The sequence below is a fragment of the Bos grunniens genome, chromosome 13 (genome assembly GCF_055505025.1).
Source record: "Bos grunniens cultivar Pamir isolate PY7600 chromosome 13, Bosgru_T2T1.0, whole genome shotgun sequence".
Classification (NCBI taxonomy): domain Eukaryota; kingdom Metazoa; phylum Chordata; class Mammalia; order Artiodactyla; family Bovidae; genus Bos; species Bos grunniens.
The window spans coordinates 51146922-51168605 of record NC_141177.1 but is presented as its reverse complement, the minus strand read 5'-3'; the positions used below and the strand labels follow the sequence as shown (position 1 = coordinate 51168605).

The following is a 21684-nucleotide window of genomic DNA, read 5'->3' as shown; positions in this document are numbered from 1 at the left end:
ATACAGCTTTGATGTACTCCTTTTCCTAGAAAAAGGAATACAGAGGAGCCCAGTAGGCAACAATCCATGGGACTGCAATAGAATTGGACAGGACTTAGTAACTAAACAACAACTTATCAGGAGATACTGCAGCAGATGAAACTATTTCCAAATTAGTAAATCCTTGTTAATCCTTGTAAGTATCAACCAGGAGTCAATGAGCTCCTTCTTTGTACATAAAGGGGGTTAATTTACACCTGAAACTCATTATCCCCAGAGGTTGGTTTGGATTGCAAATACAACCATGCTTAAGCAAGGTTGATTTCAGGGTTGTTGGGGAAGCAGGCAGGTTGGGGATGAAGAGTTAACAGCTATAACCCAGATCAGATGAAGAAAGCGACACCTCACTGTTCAGCCAAGTGCTTCCTCCTTCTTCCTTGGGATCTGCCTGCCTTCCAGCCTTCCTCCAAGGCTTCTCCTTGCCTCTCCTATTGGCTGTCTCACTCTGAGGCAGGAAGAGAAATCTGGTCGGTGGCTGACTTAGGTATGACTCTGAGGGGAGACCAAGCCTCCAGGCAAATGATACAGACTGTCCTGAGGGGAAAGTTCCCTTAGTTGAGAGCCTCTTAGCTCCTGGGTGGCCTGGTTGAGGTGCTGGGATCAGCTGAGACTAGTAATGGGTGTTTGAGAATTCCTGCAGGAGGTAATTTGCTGGGGCTCTAAGAGGGGCGGATCCCTAGCCACAGGGCATCTGAGACTAGAAAACACAGGACTTCAGGCTGGATATCCACCTGGGAATCCGGAGAAAGATCTCAAAGTTCCAGCAGAGGGCGCTCTCCCAGGACCACTTCATAGCCAATCAAGATGCAGCTCTGTTCTAGCCTGGAAAATTATACGGAGGGACTTGGGCGGGGAGGGCCGATCTGGGAACCTGATGATTGGAAGTGGGCCAGGAAGCAAGGGCTTAATTCCAGAAATAAGGCAGAGCTGAAGTTATGAAAAGCAGCAGGTGACAAGAGGACTGGATAATTCGCTCAGTAGACTTTGGGCTACTTACTTACCAGCTCCCTGGGTCCCTGAGACTGAGATGGGACAGAGCCTACAAATGATGCTCAGGTGGTTCCAGCTGCTGAGTGGGCAGCAGGTCGGGAGCAGGAGCTTGCTGGGAACTTTGCCCAAGGTGCCTTCTCTGGTCCTGACTCCATTTCCTGTTCTGCATCCACCTCCACGGCTGGTAGGTCTTGACCACCTCCTCACTCCTCTGTTGGACGCATGGTTTTGGACTCTTACTTCAGGAACATCTTCCCACAGATGTCGAGAGATACAGGCCACGGCCCTTCCCCTGACAGTTTAGATAAATCTTGAGTGTTCCCTGATGTGTGGGTCAAGAGCAGCCGGGCGGTTTCTGGAAGCGCTGGCCTTCCGTATTTCTAACAGGCTTACCAGCATTGTCCTAGGATCATTTCACTCTTGTTCCCAATCTTCATACCCGATGAACATTTGAGAACAAGTATCTCACCTTCTTTGTTTTTTGCCTTGGTCTCCCTCCCCAACCACCACCTCAGAACCCAACTCAGAAATCCCTCTCCTTTGCCTGCGCTTTTCAGATTCATTTTGTGTCTCTGGAGCCTCTGTGCTGTTTCCATGTCCACTTTGAAATCTTGGGTGTTTAACTTCTCTTACCGCCTATAAAATTTACCACATTTGTTCTTTCAGTCATTTATTCCCTAATAAGTTAGCGAGAGCTCGTTTCACAGCACCGGAGGGCATGATGTAATTACTTCTAACACAGAATCTGAGATCAGAATATACACAGCTAATTAAAGTTTCCCACTTAAGTCCCAGGTAAGAATTTCCTCTAGCAAATGCTTTTTTTTTTTTTGAAAAATAGACTTAAGAACGCCTGAAATTGTTTAAAATCCTGTAGCTTATAAAATAAAGCTCTAATGAGCCTGTCTTTCTTTTTTTTTTAACAGATCTTTGGTTTGAGTGTGGATAAAGCAGTTATCACAAAATCATCTGAGAAATAAAAGAAATCTTGATTTAACATGAAAACCTTTCTATTCTGTAAGTGAACTCGTTTGACCTAGATCTATCCTTTAAAGGGCAATTGGCTGTAAGAAATTCTAAGGTTGTTCTCAGAATTCTAAGACAATTGGTAAATATTGATATAAAAAGTCGGGTTCATTAGCGACACCGATTTGATTTTCCTGAAAATCGGCCAGACGGCAAGTTCTCACTTTTATCCACCTTCATTGTTACTCTCCATAGCAACTGAAAACTTTTCTGGGCTGAAATAATCCTCTCTAGCTCCCAGCGCACAGTCAAGGAATTTTAAAAACAGAGGACTTTGTAACCACGAAATACCCTCCAAGATTTAAAAGGCCACAGAGCTCCAGATAAATAATCATTTATCTTTCTTCTGAAGGTAAGCACTGGGTTTAGAAATGTTTGTATCATCCTCTGTCATTTTTTAAATGCTAACATAAGAATCTTAAACTTGCTCTCTCTTTTTAAACCATAAAAGTAATCCTAGTATTTTTGTTACTACCCCACAGCCATTTTAGATCATCTCTGGGCCAAGATCTGCCATGAGATGCTGTTAACATTTTGCATTCCTTAAGCAATCGGTTGAAGAGATTAATATTTTTTTTCCAGAAAGCTGATTGGCTCTAAAGTTGTCCTTTTCACTTCTGTAGTGAGCCCCAAATATGTGGATTTATCATGCTTCATGTGGACTTGAAACTCTCTTGTTTTTCTAAGATAGTTCGTACTTTTAATCAGCTGAAAACTAACCAGCATTTTCTGGACATTACTGTTTTCGTCCTTTCCTTTTTGAAAATCTTCTAACTCAATGTGATATCTGTAATGTATTCAAATTTATTTTCTGTTTACTTTTATTGACTTACTTCACTAATGAGGCCCATAAATCAATGGGTTAAAATGAGGATGTTTCCTGTTGGAGCTGTGGAGAGATAAATAAGGAGTTTGGGATTAACATATATACACTACTATACATACAATAGGTAAACAACAAGAATTCCTACTGTATAGCACAGGAAACTATAGTCAATATCTTATAATAACCTAATAGACAAGAATCTGAAAAAAAAAAGAATATATATATATGTATAACTGAATCACTTTCCGGTACACTTGAAACTAATACAGCATTGTAAATCAACTATACCTCAACTTAAAAATGGAGAGTGTTTCCTGCTCTTTTTTAAAAATTGAAGTATAGTTGCTGTACAATGTTGTGTTAGTTTCTGCTTTACAACAAAGTGAATCAGCTATAAGTATAGATATATTCCCTTCCCTCTTGAGCCTCCTTCCCTCACCCCACTTCCCCATCCCACCTATCTAGGTCATCAGAGAGCACTGAGCTGAGCTCTGTGTGCTATATAGCAGCTTCCCACTAGTTATCTTTTTATACATTGGTTTTATGACTTGTAGCACCTTTAGGACAGACAGTGAAATGTGTTCTCCCTATCTTTTGACTCTATGTCTAGTTCCCAGAGAGGCAATATAACTCACTTCTTGGCTGTTGTACAGTTTGAAAGTCTAAACCCACCATAGTTTCCTGCCAGTGGGGGTTATGAACAACCTACAGATCCCCTGTTGTTTAGAAACAGCTTGTCATTGCCAATCTACTTAGCCACCCAGTTAATGAATCTTTTCAAACCTCTTGCAGGCACAATAATTAAAGCCTTCATTTCCCCCCTTTCCACTGACATTCCTCCAGCTACAAGTTGACACCGTGAACACCAACCCATCCTCCTCCATCAGAGCAGACTCGGGGTAGAGGAAGAGTGGAGATGTGCTTCTGGACAAAGCCTTCTGTATCCTGGGTGTCCTTGTTCCTTCTACTCAGCCTTGATCCCTCGACTGAGACAGAAAAACCCTCAACTCAGGACAGCAGCAGCACTTGGAGTCCAGGGCAACTGACGGAAGTTCTACGGGTTCTCTCTGCTGATGACCCCCGTCCCCTGAACCACTCAAGAAGCCTCATCAGAACATTGCTGGAGAAAACTGGGTGCCCTCGGAGGACAGATGGAAGGCAAGGAGACTGCAATCTGGTTAGTGTGATAGAATGGGATCAGGGACTGAGCGTGTTCACAAGAGCCATGCATTTCACAGTCACTTATTTCAGGAAAGCAAAATCAGACGCAAACCTTCCAATATCTGAGTGACCAATGCATTACGGTATAATAACTCCCATATGCCAGATCATACAGTAGTCTACATATGGCATTTAAAGACATGGAGAACTTGTTTATATTAAAATGATAATAAGCCTTCTATAAGCCTTGCTACAACCCTTCTGCAGGCTTAGAAGTATGTATTTGCAAGTATGCACTATTAGTTCCCTCTTCTTTCTGACTTACTAATCCTTTTTATTTGCAGTGACCTTGAATGTGATTGGTTAGATAGATGCTGCTTGTTTTCTGAGGCAAATAATACCATCTACTATTTGTCTAGCATTGAATTTTTAAGTACTTTCTGCTAAATATCGGCAGGTGTGTTTTAATATTTTGTATCATGGGGAATTAATGAATTGGATGATTGTCTTCTCTTTTTTTTAATTTTATTTTATTTTTAAACTTTACAATATTGTATTAGTTTTGCCAAATATCAAAATGAATCCGCCACAGGTATACCTGTGTTCCCCATCCTGAACCCTCCTCCCTCCTCCCTCCCCATACCCTCCCTCTGGGTCGTCCCAGTGCACCAGCCCCAAGCATCCAGTATCGTGCATCGAACCTGGACTGGTGACTCGTTTCATACATGATATTATACATGTTTCAATGCCATTCTCCCAAATCTCCCCACTCTCTCTCTCTCCTACAGAGTCCATAAGACTGATCTATACATCAGTGTCTCTTTTGCTGTCTCCTACACAGGGTTATTGTTACCATCTTTCTAAATTCCATATATATGCATTAGTATACTGTATTGGTGTTTTTCTTTCTGGCTTACTTCACTCTGTATATTAGGTTCCAGTTTCATCCATCTCATTAGAACTGATTCAAATGTATTCTTTTTAATGGCTGAGTAATTGTCTTCTTTAAAATGGGGAATCTGAGCTGGGGAAGGGAAGTGCTATCAGTGGGGCTGAAATGAGATCCAGGGTCCCAGAGGCCCATTTTCCAGCCATTTCCTAGTCTATTAAGTGACTCTCAAACCCTGGCTATCCATCAGCATCACCTGGCCAGGCTTCACAAAATACTCAGAATACTTGAAACTTCCTTCTCCAGACATCAAGATTTCACTTGCCCAGGAATTTTTTTTTTAAATCTCTGCAAGGCACTTTAATGTAAAATCAGAATTAATGTAAAAACCAACATTTAATGTAAAATCAGAATGTCTCCATTGGGGGAAAGGGAGTTTGACAAGAGCATCCCCAGCAGTAAGAGCCTATGTTTTAAAAATGACCACAGGGATTTCCCTGGTGGTCCAGTAGCTAAGAATCTGAGTTCCCAATGCAGGGGGCCTGGGTTTGATCCCTGGTCAGGGAACTAGATCCCACATGCCTCAACTCTTTGCTGCAACTAAAGATACTGCATGCCACAACTATAGAACCAGCACAGCCAAATAAATAAAACATTTTTTTTAAAAATGACTGCAAACAACAACAACAAAAACAGACCAAAGCATTCTCAGCATCCCTTTCCTGACTGATTAGATTTTTTTCAGAATGACCTCACAAATAAGTAAGTAAATAAATGAAGACATGACTAAATAAGAGAAGCGAAATCATTTCCCCCCAGAATAAGTTTTGGCAGATTTTCTCAATCACGCTTAGTTCTGAGGGAAACATTTCCTGGCCAAGTGTTTTGTTTTTTGTTTTTCATGACAGAAGGGTCTGGCTAACAGATTTTTTCTCTGCTCTGTGCAAACAATAAATAATTCAATAATTAGTAAAACTCCCAAGGGTTCCCAGAGAAAACATGTGTTGTGAGAGGCAGCTCATCTGTGATGACATTAATTTATATATATAGCAACAGAAGACTTCCCACCGGAAATAACTAGGAGTCATATCTTATTAATGTCCTCTGAGAATTTGCTTCAGAGAAATGTTCTCCTCTAACGACATGAAGTGCCTTATTAAGGCTGGTCCAGTATTAGTTTAGCAGGGTAAGGGGAGGATGTAAACAGGCAAGATTGGTCTCCATTTTTGGAGGGGGGGGTGGGTAGAATAGGTTGTTTGTACATTTTTGTTTTGTTTTGTTTTCTGTGATATTAACAAGTGTTTGGCCAATTTAGCTTCTGTTTGAATTAATTCTTATTCCTAGGAAGTGAAACACTGTAACACCTTTACTCTCCTGCTGCTGCTGTTTCTTTTTCTAAGAGACTAAAGTTGGGGGGGAAAAAAAGGCAAATCTCAGCTTCACCTCCTCAGAAGGATCTAGTTTACCCAAACACCCATGATCTAAGCAAGGAGTCCATGAAATCTGTTCATTCACACACACACAAAACAAACTCCCTGATTTCGCAAATACCCACATTCTCTGCAAACCACAAATCTTCACCTTGTTGTTGAATTCTTTTTTTTTTTTTTTTTTTGTCTTTTTAGGGACTTTATCCATTGAGAGGGTGCCTATCAGAAGTTTTCTGACTATAGAAAGGGCAAGGGGATGAGATCGTGTTCTTAAAAAAGAGATCAGAGTGTATCTTGAATGTGTGGGGAGGAAATAAGTTCCCAATTTTATTTCAGATCTAGGTAAAAACTGAATTTTTAAAAAATGGATCTGAAGTTTTAGAGAGTGCTGTGTTTTAAAATAAATCCATTCAAGCTGCTGTCTTTGAAAAATAGACACTCTTGTCTGATTGTGGCTTTTTTTTTTTTTTTCTTTTAGTGAGAAGAGTGAGAAGAGTGTTTTAATACATTTAAAGAGGGATTCAGTTCAGTTCCGTTCAGTTCAGTCGCTCAGTCCTGTCTGACTCTTTGCAATCCCATGAATTAATTACAGGATGCTTGGGCCTGGTGCACTGGGATGTTGGCAATTTGATCTCTGGTTCCTCTGCTTTTTCTAAAACCAGCTTGAACATCCGGAAGTTCACGGTTCACGTATTGCTGAAGCTTGGCTTGGAGAATTCTGAACATTACTTTACTAGAGTGTGAGATGAGTGCAATTGTGTGTAGTTTGAGCACTCTTTGGCATTGCCTTTCTTTGGGATTCAGTTCAGTTCAGTCGTTGAGTCGTGTCCGACCCTGCAACCCCATGAATCGCAGCACGCCAGGCCTCCCTGTCCATCACCAACTCCTGGAGTTCACTCAGACTCACGTCCATCGAGTTAGTGATGCCATCCAGCCATCTCATCCTCTGTCGTCCCCTTCTCCTCCTGCCCCCAATCCCTCCCAGCATCAGAGTCTTTTCCAATGAGTCAACTCTTCGCATGAGGTGGCCAAAGTACCGGAGTTTCAACTTTAGCATCATTCCTTCCAAAGAAATCCCAGGGCTGATCTCCTTCAGAAGGACTGGTTGGATCTCCTTGCAGTCCAAGGGACTCTCAAGAGTCTTCTCGAACACCACAGTTCAAAAGCATCAATTCTTTGGCACTCAGCTTTCTTCACAGTCCAACTCTCACATCCATACATGACCACTGGGAAAACCATAGCCTTGACTAGATGGACCTTTGTTGGCAAAGTAATGTCTGCTTTTGAATATGCTATCTAGGTTGGTCATAACTTTTCTTCCAAGGAGTAAGCGTCTTTTAATTTCATGGCTACAGTCACCATCTGCCGTGATTTTGGAGCCCAAAAAAATAAAGTCTGACACAGTTTCCACTGTTTCCCCACCTATTTCCCATGAAGTGATGGGACCAGATGCCATGATCTTGGTTTTCCAAATGTTGAGCTTTAAGCCAACTTTTCCACTCTCCACTTTCACTTTCATCAACAGGCTTTTGAGTTCCTCTTCACTTTCTGCCATAATGGTGGTGTCATCTGCATATCTGAGGTGATTGATATTTCTTCTGGAAATCTTGATTCCCGCTTGTGCTTCTTCCAGCCCAGAATTTCTCATGATGTACTCTGCATATAAGTTAAATAAGCAGGGTGACAATATATAGCCTTGACGTACTCCTTTTCCTATTTGGAGCCAGTCTGTTGTTCCATGTCCAGTTCTAACTGTTGCTTCCTGACCTGCATACAGGTTTCTCAAGAGGCAGGTCAGGTGGTCTGGTATTGCCATCTTTTTCAGAATTTTCCAGTTTATTGTGATCCACACAGTCAAAGGCTTTGGCATAGTCAATAAAGCAGAAATAGATGTTTTTCTGGAACTCTCTTGCTTTTTCCATGATCCAGCGGATGTTGGCAATTTCATCTCTGGTTCCTCTGCCTTTTCTAAAGCCAGCTTGAACATCAGGAAGTTCACGGTTCACATATTGCTGAAACCTGGCTTGGAGAATTTTGAGCATTACTTTACTAGCGTGTGAGATGAGTGCAATTGTGCAGTAGTTTGAGCATTCTTTGGCATTGCCTTTCTTTGGGATTGGAATGAAAACTGACCTTTTCCAGTCCTGTGGCCACTGCTGAGTTTTCCAAACTTGCTGGCATATTGAGTGCAGCACTTTCACAGCATCATCTTTCAGGATTTGAAATAGCTCAACTGGAATTCCGTCACCTCCACTAGCTTTATTCATAGTGATGCTTTCTAAGGCCCACTTAACTTCACATTCCAGGATGTCTGGCTCTAGGTGAGTGATCACACCATCATGATTATCTGGGTCATGAAGATCTTTTTTATACAGTTCTTCTGTGTATTCCTGCCACCTCTTCTTAATATCTTCTGCTTCTATTCAGTTCAGTTCAGTCACTCAGTCCTGTCCGACTCTTTGCGACCCCATGAACTACAACACACCAGGCCTCCCTGTCCATCACCAACTCCCGGAGTTGACTCAGACTCACGTCCATCGAGTCAGTGATGCCATCCAGCCATCTCATCCTGTCATCCCCTTCTCCTCCTGCCCCCAATCCCTCCCAGCATCAGAGTCTTTTCCAATGAGTCAACTCTTCGCATGAGGTGGCCAAATACTGGAGTTTCAGCTTTAGCATCATTCCTTCCAAAGAAATCCCAGGGCTGATCTCCTTCAGAATGGATTGGTTGAATCAGTGCAAGGGATTCTCAAGAGTCTTCTCCAATACCACAGTTCAAAAGCATCAATTCTTCAGTGCTCAGCTTTCTTCACAGTCCAACTCTCACATCCATACATGACCACTGGAAAAACCAAAAGAAAAACTGCTTCTGTTAGGTCCATACAATTTCTGTCCTTTATCGAGTCCATCTTTGCATGAAATGTTCCCTTGGTATCTCTGATTTTCTTGAAGAGATCTCTAGTCTTTCCCATTCTGTTGTTTTCCTCTATTTCTTTGCATTGATCACTGAGGAAGGCTTTCTTATCTCTTCTTGCTATTCTTTGGAACTCTGCATTCAGATGCTTATATCTTTCCTTTTCTCCTTTGCTTTTCACTTCTCTTCTTTTCACAGCTATTTGTAAGGCCTCCCCAGACAGCCATTTTGCTTTTTTGCATTTCTTTTCCATGGGGATGGTCTTGATCCCTGTCTCCTGTACAGTGTCACGAACCTCCATCCATAGTTCATCAGGCACTCTATCTATTAGATCTAGTCCCTTAGATATATCAGATCTAATCCCTTCTTTTGGATTGCTGCCACTGCTAGGTTGCTTCAGTCGTGTCCGACTCTGTGCGACGCCATAGGCAGCAGCCCACTAGGCTCCTCTGTCCCTGGGATTCTCCAGGCAAGAATACTGGAGTGGGTTGCCATACTCCAAGAGAATGGATTGCACTTAGGTAATGATGAGAACTGTGATGAAACCTGCTTGGGTTTCAGGCATGGTAAAGGGAAAAGAATCTGGTTTGAAATCAACATTAGGAGCATACCCCTTGTTTTGGTACCTTCTAGCTGTTGAGTCACCGAGGTGCTGATTCCCTCCCCTGGGGGCTGCTGGTGAGATCACATGTCCATCTGTGAATGTATTTAGGAACTCAAACTCTCTTCTTCCACACGTATTCACAGAAATGTCCAGTACCAACCCTGTTTTGGTATATTGGAGCTGCGTTTGTGAAGGACCGTCAGACTGGAAAAATCAGACTTTTCCTCAGCGTACCCTTCCTGCCTGCCCCTCAGCCTCACCTCAGCTGTCCCAGAGGTTTGGGGTTTTTAACCAAGATCTCCAGGTGATTCTCAGACACATTCAAAGAGAATTGATGCTTTAAGCTCCTGCATTTAAATCCCTCCCTGTCCCCGATTTCTCAGAACTACCATGGGGTGAAGTGTGAAAAGGATCAAACTTTATCTTGTTTATGGAGCAAGTTTATCTGAACTCTTCTCAGTTAAGACTTTTCTTTCTGTCACTCAGAAATGCCACTAAATCTAGTACAGACCCACAAAAACATAGTGCCCACCATCAGCTGCCATCGTTCCAGATCTTTCTTTGAAAGGAAAAGGAAGAAATATAATTTCCCTCTTATGTTTTACAGTCAACTGTTAGCACCCCCCATCTCCCTTCTAAGCAGACCTTATAAAAATCTAAGAACTTAAAGAAGGGCAGTAGATTTACCCATAATTCCAAGTCAAATTCTCAATGTCTTTTGGTTTAAAATCCTGCAGATTCTGACAACTGCTTCAGTAGCGTAAAAAAAAATATTTCATACAGCTCTTTGTCATTGAGGCTGGAGCCTGAAATACACAGGCATTACACGAAAAGCTGGATTAAGCAGCTGGGAGAAGGCAATTTGATTTGGCTCCAGGGTGTCACAGAAAATTTCTACCAAATATCTGAGTAGTCCATTTAACTGAGTAGAAAATGCTTCTCACATTTTGAGTAGTCTTTTTACCAAAGTTTATTTCCTTATAAAGTTAAAAAACTAATTCCTAGAATCTGTGGGTTTTGGTTTTTTTTTCCCCATCTTAAACCTTATGCCTCCACCTGACAAGATTAGAAGGAAATCAGTGGATTATTTCTGAGTGAGTCCATTCTTTTTTAACAAAGAATCAGTTCACTGGAGTCAGAGCCTGGGACAGATCCAATGCCCATGGGGTGCCACTATTTGCAGACTTTTACTAAACATCTCCTCTCAAACCACAACCAAAGCACTTCTGAAAACTGTAACAACAAAAACAAATCTAGTGGTGATGAGCTGAAAATTCCAGTCCCCCACCAACCTCTAGAGGCCTTCTGTGACATCCGTGCCCAGAAGAGAATCCATATTTTATTATGTTACCTCTTCTAATTCTCCCTGCAGTGTTCTTTCCTCAAGCCACAGCCTTCTGTATTAAGGTAATTTGTCTAAGATTCAAATATCAGAGCACAAAGTTTTCAGCCCATGGCCCTTTGATTCACCATTAAGTTTCATTTCAGCTGGCCTTAAAAAACTAAAACTAAAGCAGGGAGTAGGCAAACCTCTGGTCGTTCAAGATGACCAAACTCTCTAATCAGACAAATGAAATGCTTCCACAACTTTTTAAAAGCTTTTCAAAGTGAGAAACTGATTTACCTTGTAAGTTGTAAGCATTTTACAAACTAATTCTGGCATGACCATCTGCATAAATACAGATCTTACCCTCTTTTAAAAATATTTTTTGTATTCGTTTATTTTTGGCTATGCTGGGCTTTTGTTGCTGTACACAGGCTTTCTGTAGTTGCAGCAAGGTAGGGGATACTCTCTAGTGATGCAAAGGCTTCTTACTGCAGTGACTTCTCTTGTTTTGGAACACAGGCTTTAGATGCATGGGCTTCAATAGCTGAGGCGCGTGGATTCAGTAGTTACACACGTGGGCTTGGCTACCCCATGGCATGTGGGATCTTAGTTCCCTGACCAGGGATCAAACTAGTGTCCCCTGCATTGCAAGGTGGATTCTTAACCACTTGACTCCCACGAAAGCCCAGATCTTACCCTCTTCTCCACTACCTTGTGCCACACCCCTCCTCCCCACCTGTAGAAAGGTCCACAGCAAAAGCATGGAGAAGGAACCATGAGTGGACCAAGGTCTCAGGCAGCTTGGATGGGATGAAGAGTGGCCATAGACACTGCTGTGTGCAACCAGCACACAGCCACACCTGGGCCACAGAAATGTGGTTTGGTGGCCTCACGGAGGTTCTATGTGTTCTTGACACTCTTCTTCCCATCTATCCAGTGCTATCAAGCAACCTCCTAATTGACCCAATTTTACTGGGTAAGGGGCTGCGCAGTAAATACGTAGGTGATCCACAGCTGGTTTCCATGACACAAAACAAAGGAATGAGAATATAGTCTGTGAATGGCAGAGCAGGAATTAAGACTGGGCAGCCACTATCAACTGTGTGGTTTTAGGTACATTACTCACCCTCTCTTAAACTTGGCTTACACATATACTAAGGGTATTCTTCCTCATAGAAGGAAAAATTTCGGAGAAGGCAGTGGCAACCCACTCCAGTACTCTTGCCTGGAAAATCCCATGGATGGAGGAGCCTGGTAGGCTGCAGTCCATGGGGTCGCTAAGAGTCGGAAATGACTGAGCAACTTTACTTTCACTTTTTACTTTCACGCAATGGAGAAGGAAAAATTTCGGAGAAGGCAGTGGCAACCCACTCCAGTGTTCTTGCCTGGAGAATCCCAGGGACGGGAGAGCCTGGTGGGTTGCCGTCTATGGGGTCGCACAGAGTCAGACACGACTCTTGCTATAGAAAGAAAAATTTAGTTCATACTTAATTCTGTGCATATTTAAATCTTTGCATACTGCATATAAATATACCTATTAACTCATTATACATTAAATAATTGGTCAATTAGTATTCTGAATGCTGTCTATTGTGCAGAAATATTTGGTGGATAATGATATAAACTGGGCACATTTTGTTTTTCCATTTAAAATGATGCAATGTTTCCCCCCTTTGAAAAATTGATTATCCAACACCTTTTCCAGAAACCAGGAGACTTATACACTGAGGAATGACTCAGTATGGAAGGTGCTTAGCTCTGTCTTGGACACATGGCTTCCAGTAAATGGTAGCTGTATGACCAATAGTTTTACCGATATTCTAGTTTCAGGAGGTTATTTGGTCCAAAGAAGGATTCATCTGACTCACCTCCCTGGGTCCTGGTGTCAGCCCCATACAATAGCTACTGGCCCATGGACTTTTCTCTAGGGCTGATTAGGGAACAGAAAAGGGCTGGTGTGGTTTTGGTGGTTTGTTTAACCTTGACATTCAGAGTTGGTCTCATTGAGAAGCCTGCGCCTGTTTGCTGAGTTCTTGGCCCCTCACAGTTGAGTTGGGGAGAGCTTGGAATCTGCCTGGCTTGTGAAGAATGTGATTAATGCTTTGCTTTACAGATGGATGACATGTTTCTTTCTGACTCAGATGGTATTTTCCAGATGTTACCCAGTGGGATGCACAGCAGACATGGAATTAGATCCCCTGAAACTTCCACCTCAGAGAACAGATTCAAAGATGTTAGAGTAGATTATCCCACAGTGGGACAGCTCCCCTGGGGCTCGAGATAGGTATTACCTAATGCCTTCACTCTGAGGCTGGTGCCATGTCATGGACTGCTTCTTGGATCCTGGGAGTGTTCCCAGAAGCTCCTCGAGTGTCTTTGAAGAAAGACAGTTCTCGTCTTGCTTGGAAAGCTTCTCTTCCACAACCTATGTGTCTTTCTTTTTCTCACTGTCTCAACACATTTCTCCAAACACCTTCCTCTGTCAAGTAAACTTCTTGATCAGACAAGCCAGGCATCTGTCTGTGGCTTGTGAAACAAAGCATGGTGGAAACATTTTTAGTAATTCTCAAACCACCAACCTCTCTGTTAACAGCAGGGTGCAGTGATTGAGTCTCAGAAGGGTACTGACATCAGCTGTCTTAGGTGGGATAATGGGGAAGCAGATGGTACCCACTAGATGACACTAGTGGTAAGGAACCCACCTGCCAATACAGAAGACGTAAGAGACATGAGTTCAATCCCTGGGTTGGAAGGATTCCCCTGGAGAATGAAACGGCAACCCACTCCAGTATTCTTGTCTGAAAAATCCCATGGACAGAGGAGCCTGGCAGGCTACAGTCCAAAGAGTCACAGGGTCAGACACGACTGAGCAACTGAGCACACATATTCCATTTTCATTCTTCTTAAGTGTCATCATAGTGCTAGAGACCGAGGATAGAGCTATGCACAAAGCAGACAAAATCCAGCCTTAGTGGCCAAGTTGTTATCAAGGGGAAATAGAAAATAAACAAGCAGACAAATTAATCTTAGAAGTCTAGTTCCATGAAAAAATGAAAAAACAAAAACGTGAATGCTAGAGCTGCCATTAGCTGCCTCAGCCTGTTAGGCCCCTAATATGTGGCTCATCCCACCTGAGATATACTGGTCAGCGTAAACCACACAGCAGATTTCAAAGATTTAGTGTGACAAAAAGAATGTCAACTAGCACATTGATACCTTTTAGAATTCTGATTGTGTGTTGAAATGATCGTATCTTGCATATATGTGTATCTTGCAATAAAATGTATTATTCACATTAATTTCATTTATTTCTTTTATGCTTTAAAAGGTGGCTACTTGGGACTTCCATAGCGGTCCAGTAGTTTAAAATCTACCCTCCAATATAGGGAACTAAGATCCCACACGCCATGGGGCAAATAAGTCTGTGTACCCCAAGTAGAGAAGCCCATTTGCCACAACTGCTGAGTCCACATGCTGTAGAGCCTGTCCATGCTCCAGAGCTGGAGAAACCCCCATGCACTGCAATGAAGACCCAGCACAGCCAAAACAAAATGTGTGGTTACCAGAAAATTTAAAGTGTGCCTAGCACTTGTAGCTTGCATTGTATTTCTATTGAATAGCACTGTGCTAGAGAGCACAGGGCAGGGATGGGGACTTCCAACTTTGGACAGGGTATCTAGGAAGGCATCCCGGAGGAGCTGGCCCTTGAAGCTGAGACTCAAGAAATCAAGTGGGATAGAGCCTGGTGGAACTGACAGAAAGTCACAGAAGCAGAAGTGAAGTGAGAGCAGTCGAGAGAGGATAAGATGAAGTTGGCTAGATAGGGTAGGTAGAAGCCAGACTGAGGAGAAAATTATAAGGACTTGAATTTCATTCTAAATGCAATGGGGCATCACTTTAAGAGCCAGAGTCATCTGGTTTGAATCAAGGCAGCAAATTGACAGCTTGTGTTACCATAGTTGAAGACAGAAAGACTGCATTTAGGAAATAAGGACTTCCTGGGAGAGCTTCCTTATATAAAAGTTCAACCCTGACTGTCTTACTTGAATTAGGCTATTGAGGCTGCCCACTTTTCCTTCCTATTCATAAAATAATAAGCATCAGAGACTCTGTGGTGGTTAATGTTCTGGGACTATTTGTCAAGCTTTCTGTTTATTTTTATTTATTAATTTTTGCACAGTGCTTTGAACCGGATGCCCTGTTACTAATAGCTGGAGGAGATTTCGAGGATCAGCTCAAAGAGGAAGTGATCCAGCGAGTTTCTCTTCTCCTCCTCTATTACATCATTCATCAGGAAGAGATTTGTTCTTCTAAGCTCAACATGAGTAATAAGGAGTATACATTTTACCTGCACAGCCTTCTCAGCCTCAGGCAGGATGAGGACTCCTATTTCCTTTCACAGAATGAGACAGAAGATATCCTGGCTTTCACCAGGCAGTACTTTGACACTTCCAGAAACCAGGTAAGAAAGTCAGAATTGCTAACTAGATCTGCTGCTAAGATACAGTCTCAGAGCATGACTTTTTGTCACTAATATATTTGTAAGATGCTCAAAAACTTCTTAGAGAGGTAAGTAGTTGTGGTTTTTAGTGATGGGATGTTGTAACATAATTTAAAATTCTGAGTCTGAAGGGGGGAATGTAACAATTAATCAGTTGTCAGATGAGTTGTAGCCAGAAGCTGGGTAGAAGGGTGGGCAGACAGGCCAAGTAACAAGGCAGTTCTATTCTGAGTCCCCCTGAGCACTACAGTGAATGTGATTCATGGCTTTTGATCAGTCTCCAAGGACTGAACTCTAGCAGTGATTGCAGTGTGTCTATCTGCCTTGCCTTCTGGTGAGAGAAAGAGAAGGTAGTAAGAGTTGGGAAGGGATGAATTTATTATTAGTTATTTCCCTGAGGATGCAGCTTGCAAAAAGCCTTATTCATGACAGTCAGCACAGACATTATCTCTTTTGTGGCTTTTGATTGGTGCTGCATATATTCAGCGGTCCCAAGTCTCTTCTTCTCTTACAGCTCCCACTCTTAGGAAACAAGCATCTTGTTGCCTCATTACTATTCCAGTAAAAGCTGACCTTTCAGTTACCTTTTTGCTTTCTGCTTTGTGGTGGAAAGTTTGAGCTGATAACATTCTCTGAACATGAACTCTTTTAAGCCATATTTTCTTAAAGAATTAATTAAGGAGCCACCAGCACATTTTGAAGAGTGTGGCAGGATGTGTTTTTTTTCCTCTTGAATTATTAATTGACATGTGTCTCAGTCCATCTGGGCTGATATAATATAAGTGTCATAAACTGGGTGGCTTACAAACAACAGAAATTTATTCTCACACTTCTGGAGACTGGAAAGTCGAAGATCGAAGTGCTGGGTAGATTTGGTATCATCTCTGATGAGAGGCTACTTTTTGGTTCACAGAAAGTCATCTTTTCTTCGTGTCCTCACATGGTGGCAGGAGCAAGGGAGACCTGTGGGGTGTTATATAAGGGCACTAATTCCATTCATGAGGGTTCCACCCTCATGATCTAATCACCTCCCCAAAGCTTCACTTCCTAATACCATCACTGTGGAGGTTAGGATTTCATTTGAATTTTGGGCAAGACACAAACATTCACTTTGTGGCAACATATATTGATAAATTTAAATTCTTGACCTCAATTCTGGTTTCTAGGAGTTCAAAGGTATCTGTGCAATCATGCTGCAACTTAATGCCAGAAAACATACCCTCCAATTTGCTGTAAATAGGCTTAATTTCTCTCATATTTGGCAGAACAAATGGAAAGACAGTTTACTAAGAACTTTGTAGATGTCATTTCAGTAACTCAAAATCACATGAATCTCAAAACTTTGGCTATATATTTTTCTATTTCCAATTGAGAAAATGTGGTTCTTTTTATAGAATTCAATTTTCTATTTAAATAGGGATGTGTCCCTACAGAGAAATTTCCTCAGTGCAACATCTGTCTATATAATACAAGATCAGTTCAAATTAGCCACTGGGATTTTAGCCTCCTGTGTGTTACTGTCTTTTGATCTATACTAAATGCAAATGGAAAGCCAGCATTTAAAGGCAGATGGAGTGTATATATTTAATGCAGACTTCTGGTTATGCAACGTGTACTGCAAATACCTGAGTTTCTGAGTGTGTGTGTATGAGATTAAACATTCCTGTAACAGAATAAACTACTTCAATATTATATGTAGATCTACTTTATTCTTATGTTGAGTCAAGAAGAATTGAGCTACTTATGAGTCATAACCCTGTGCTGAACCTTGGAACTATCTCATGGAGGAGATTGTCTCCAGATCCTGGGTCCTGTGGCTCATGCACTTGGACTTGGGTTCCTCTAGGATGTCAGTCAGTCAGTCTGGACTTTGCAGAAGGCCTTTTGGCACCTCACTGCAGGCTGCTCTCTGACTAGGGAATATATAAGGTCACAGAAGGTTCTGGCAAGCCAGGCCCAAAATGACTAGCAGGTCTTGGTTTGCATAGGACTCAATCTCCTTAAGTCACACCACTAACAGCAGCTCCAGCTGAGCCTTCACCAGCTCATTAAGAGAGACAACCTTACTCCATCATACCCTGTTTTAGCCACCTTCCCTAATGGTCCAGAGTCTAAACATCCTTTTAGTCCTTCCTTCTCTTCCTACTCGGTTTCATCTTCCTGACTCAGTGTCTGAATGCACCCACCTCTCTCTGTTCTTTCTGCTCTTGCTGTTTCCATGGTAAATGTACCTGGTCTTCCACTAACCCTGCTTCTTATATGGAGCATAAATATTTTTGACCACATCCTAAGGACTTCAGGGATGGATACAAGCTTTAGAATCGTCCTTTGTCCTCAGTGGCACTTGGAGATGATTACTCTTTTACAGCTTCCATGAAAAACCCACCCCACCTCTATGCTGTACACACTCTGCTATTTTAACTTGTTATTGTCATTCACGAGTCTTCTGGCTACTTCTCCAAATTTGTTTAAAGTTTGATAACTGCCTCTTAGCCTTCCACACTGCTCCCCACCATAGCTATGAATAGGCTCTTGTCAAACTCACCAATTACAGACTTTAAAAAAACCCGACAGGCTATTGAATACAGTTCTCTAAACCAGCAGTCCCTGACTTTCTGGCACCAGGGACTGGTTTTGTGGAAGACAATTTTTCCATGGATGGAGGTGGGAGATGTTTCCAGTTTTGTTCACTGCTCACCTCTTCACGTGTGGCCCAGTTCCTAACAGACCATGAACCCCTACCTGTTTGTGGCCTGGGCTTAGGGGACCCCCGCCCTAAACCATAATGGAAAAGAATATGAAAAAGAGTGTGTGTGTGTGTGTGTGTGTGTATAACTAAGTCACTTTGCTGTACAGTAAAAATTAAACAATTAAACACAATAGTGTAAATTAACTATATACTTCAGTAAATAAATCTTATCAGCACTTTTCCCCCATTGTCCTGCATCACAAGGCAACATTGACATAGTAAACCTCCCCTTAGTTCCTCATTTGATGAACATACTTCCTCCTCACACTCTTGTACATGGTATTTCTAAACCATTTATGTCCTGCTCTGTGCTCTCACTTTTGAAGTCAAGTCCCATCTCCATGAAGCTCTCTTTCTCTCATTGATTTCTTTTTTTTTTTTTTTTCACATGTACCACACAGCATGTAGCCAATGCAGGAGACATAAGAGATGTGGTTTTGATCCCTGGGTTGGGAAGATCCCCTGGAGAAGGAAATGGCAACCCACTCTAGTATTCTTGCCTGGAGAATCCCATGGACAGAGGAGCCTGGCACGCTATAGTCTATGAGGTCTGTCTGTATATGAGTGGATGGCTCAAAAGAAAAATCTGGACTGATATGCAGCAGAATTGAAGGTCATCAGTGTTTGGGAGTGCTTGGCATTGTGAGTGCATCTCAAGTAACAAGAATATAGTGAGGAGAGAGAAAACCAAAGTTGGGCCATGAGGGGCACCATGGCAAAGAGTTGGACACGACTGAGAGACTAACACAATATGGCATGTAGGATTTTAGTTCCCTGACTGGAGATTGAACCTGTGTCCCCTGCATTCAAAAGTGAAGTCTTAACTACGGGACCACTGGGGAAATCCCATCACTCATTGATTTCTGTCATCCCCCATTTCATGTTTTTTCCTCCCATTTCCATCACAGCCATCTCTTGGTTTTCTTCTCACTTGTCCAGCTATTCCTTTGAAGGATGAATGTGGCCTGCCATCCCTTAAGCTGGGCTTCCCTTGTAGCTCAGCTGGTAAAGAATCTGCCTGCATTGCGGGAGACCTGGGTTCGATAACTGGGTTGGGAAGTTCCCCTCAAGAAGGGAAAGGCTACCCACTCCAGTATTCTGGTCTGGAGAATTCCATGGACTGTATAGTCCATGGGGTCACAAAGAATTGGACACGACTGAGTGACTTTCACTCCCTTCACTCACACAATGCCAAGGACTCCCAAACACTGATGACCTTCAGTTCTGCTGCATACCAGTCCATATCTCTCTTTTGAGCCATCAACTCATATAAACACCTGCCTTTCAAAATTCCCCATTGGCTATTTCCTTGGCCCTTGAAATTCAATATTAAAATGGAAAGTAATTATTTCTATTCCTGAACCTGTCCTTTCTTTGATGTTGCTTATGTAGCTCATGAAATAGTCTCTACTTTGGCTTGTGTAATGCTGCACATTCCTGTTTTTCTTTCTCTCTGACCCCCATTTTCACCTATGCAGGCTCATCTCTCTTTCTCTGTGTAGATTTTTTTTTTATTCCTATGCTATATGTTTTATCTCCATAATTTATTTTATAACTTGAAGTTGCACCTCTTATTTCCCTGTACCTATTTCACCCAATCTCCCACTCCATCTCCTAGGACAGCCATCAGTTTGCTCTCTATTTCCATAAGTTCGTTTCCATTTTGTTTGGTTCACTTGTTTTTTAGATTCCATATATAAATGAGGTTATATAGTGTTTGTCTTTGGCCTCCTAATTTATTTCACTTAGCATAATGCCATTTTGTTGCAAATGGCAAGATTTCATTCTTTTTTTGGCTGCATTATGTTCCTTTGTATATGTATACATGCATACATGCTCAGTTGTTGTCTGACTCTTTGTGACCCCATGGACTGTAGGCCACTAGGCTCCTCTGTCCATGGGACTTTTCAAACAAGAATACTGGAGTGGATTGCCATCTCTTCTTCCAGGGGATCTTCCTGACCCAAGGATTAAACCTGCATATCATGTGTCTGCTACATTGCAGGCAGATTCTTTACCTGCTGAGCCATCGGGTGTATATGTATATACCACATCTTCTTTATCTATTCATCAATCAATGGATGTTTAGGTTTCTTCCATATCTTGCCTATAGCGCTGCAGCCACTATGGAAAATAGAATGAAGCTTCCTCAAAAAATTAAAAATAGAACTGCCAAATGATCTAGCAACACTCGTACTATTTACCTGAGGAAAAAAACCTGCCAATTCAAAAACAGCCCTATGTTCACTGTGTCTAGATTTTAAGCATTAATGCTCTTTCAGGCATGATCTTAGCCCCCGTCATTCCCTGTGCTTCCTCTGGGGTAGCACATCTATAGTTAAAGATGACTCACAAGAGTGTATCTCCATCCCAGACACTCCTGTGAACTCCAGACCCACATAAGCTATTCAGCATCTTTTCTTTAAGGATATGGTAAAGGCACCTCATACTTCAAATACCCATAAGTCAACCCAGCAAGACCCAGTCTTCATGTGTCACTTCATAGGTCAGCAGATAAAGGCCCAACTAGAAATTTTATTTTCTAATTTTCTTCCACCTTTATATCTAATATATCTCCAAGTTCTACTGCTATTTCCTCCTGAAATAGCATAGTCATAGCCTGATGACTTTTCTCCAATTATCACCATCACTGTTTTTTACCTGGGCTACTGTAATAGTCTTCCAACTGTGCTTCTAGGAATCACTGACTCCCTTTCCAGTCTACTTGTTCTCCACCATGTAGCCAGAGTGAATTCATCAAAACACACTAGACCTGTAGCCCTATGCCAATCCCTTGCTCAAAATTCTCCTTTGGCTTCCAGTTGATTTTAGGATATAGGGCAAACTCCATTACATGCCAATAAACTTTTGGCCTTCACCATGCTCCCCTCTTGCCAGGATACTCAGCAATAACGTATCTGCTTGTGAATGCAGGAGATGCAGGAGACAGGAGTTCAGTCGCTGGGTCAGGAAGATCCCCTGGAGAGGGAAATGGCAACCCACTCCAGTATTCTTGCCTGGAAAATTCCATGGATAGAGGAGCCTGGTGGGATACAGTCCATGGGGTCACAAAGAGTTGGACACAACTGAGTGATTGAGCACACACACATGCACACACATCCACTTGATACTGATTCAGCTAGTAGATTGACTTATTATTTATAAAAATTGTGAGATGGCTGATGACCCAGATTTTTGTTTTGGATCCTTCTTCTTCCCTTCATATCT

At 42.1% G+C, this 21684-nt stretch overlaps 1 protein-coding gene across 12 annotated transcripts in view; it reads left to right on the top strand.

Moving 5' to 3' along the window:
• The first annotated feature begins 291 nt into the window (after positions 1–291).
• SLC39A12 (solute carrier family 39 member 12) overlaps positions 292–21684 on the top strand; it is an 85936-nt gene continuing 64543 nt past the window's right edge. Inside the window, exons 1-6 of one of the 12 annotated variants that reach the window (XM_086334142.1) lie at positions 292–523; positions 1696–1824; positions 1956–2046; positions 2251–2407; positions 3725–4058; positions 15387–15668. In XM_086334142.1, the coding sequence (XP_086190268.1) occupies positions 3798–4058; positions 15387–15668 (543 nt within the window). In that variant the 5' untranslated portion in view covers positions 292–523; positions 1696–1824; positions 1956–2046; positions 2251–2407; positions 3725–3797. The other 11 variants (XM_086334141.1, XM_086334143.1, XM_086334146.1 and 8 more) reach the window with 11 other exon arrangements.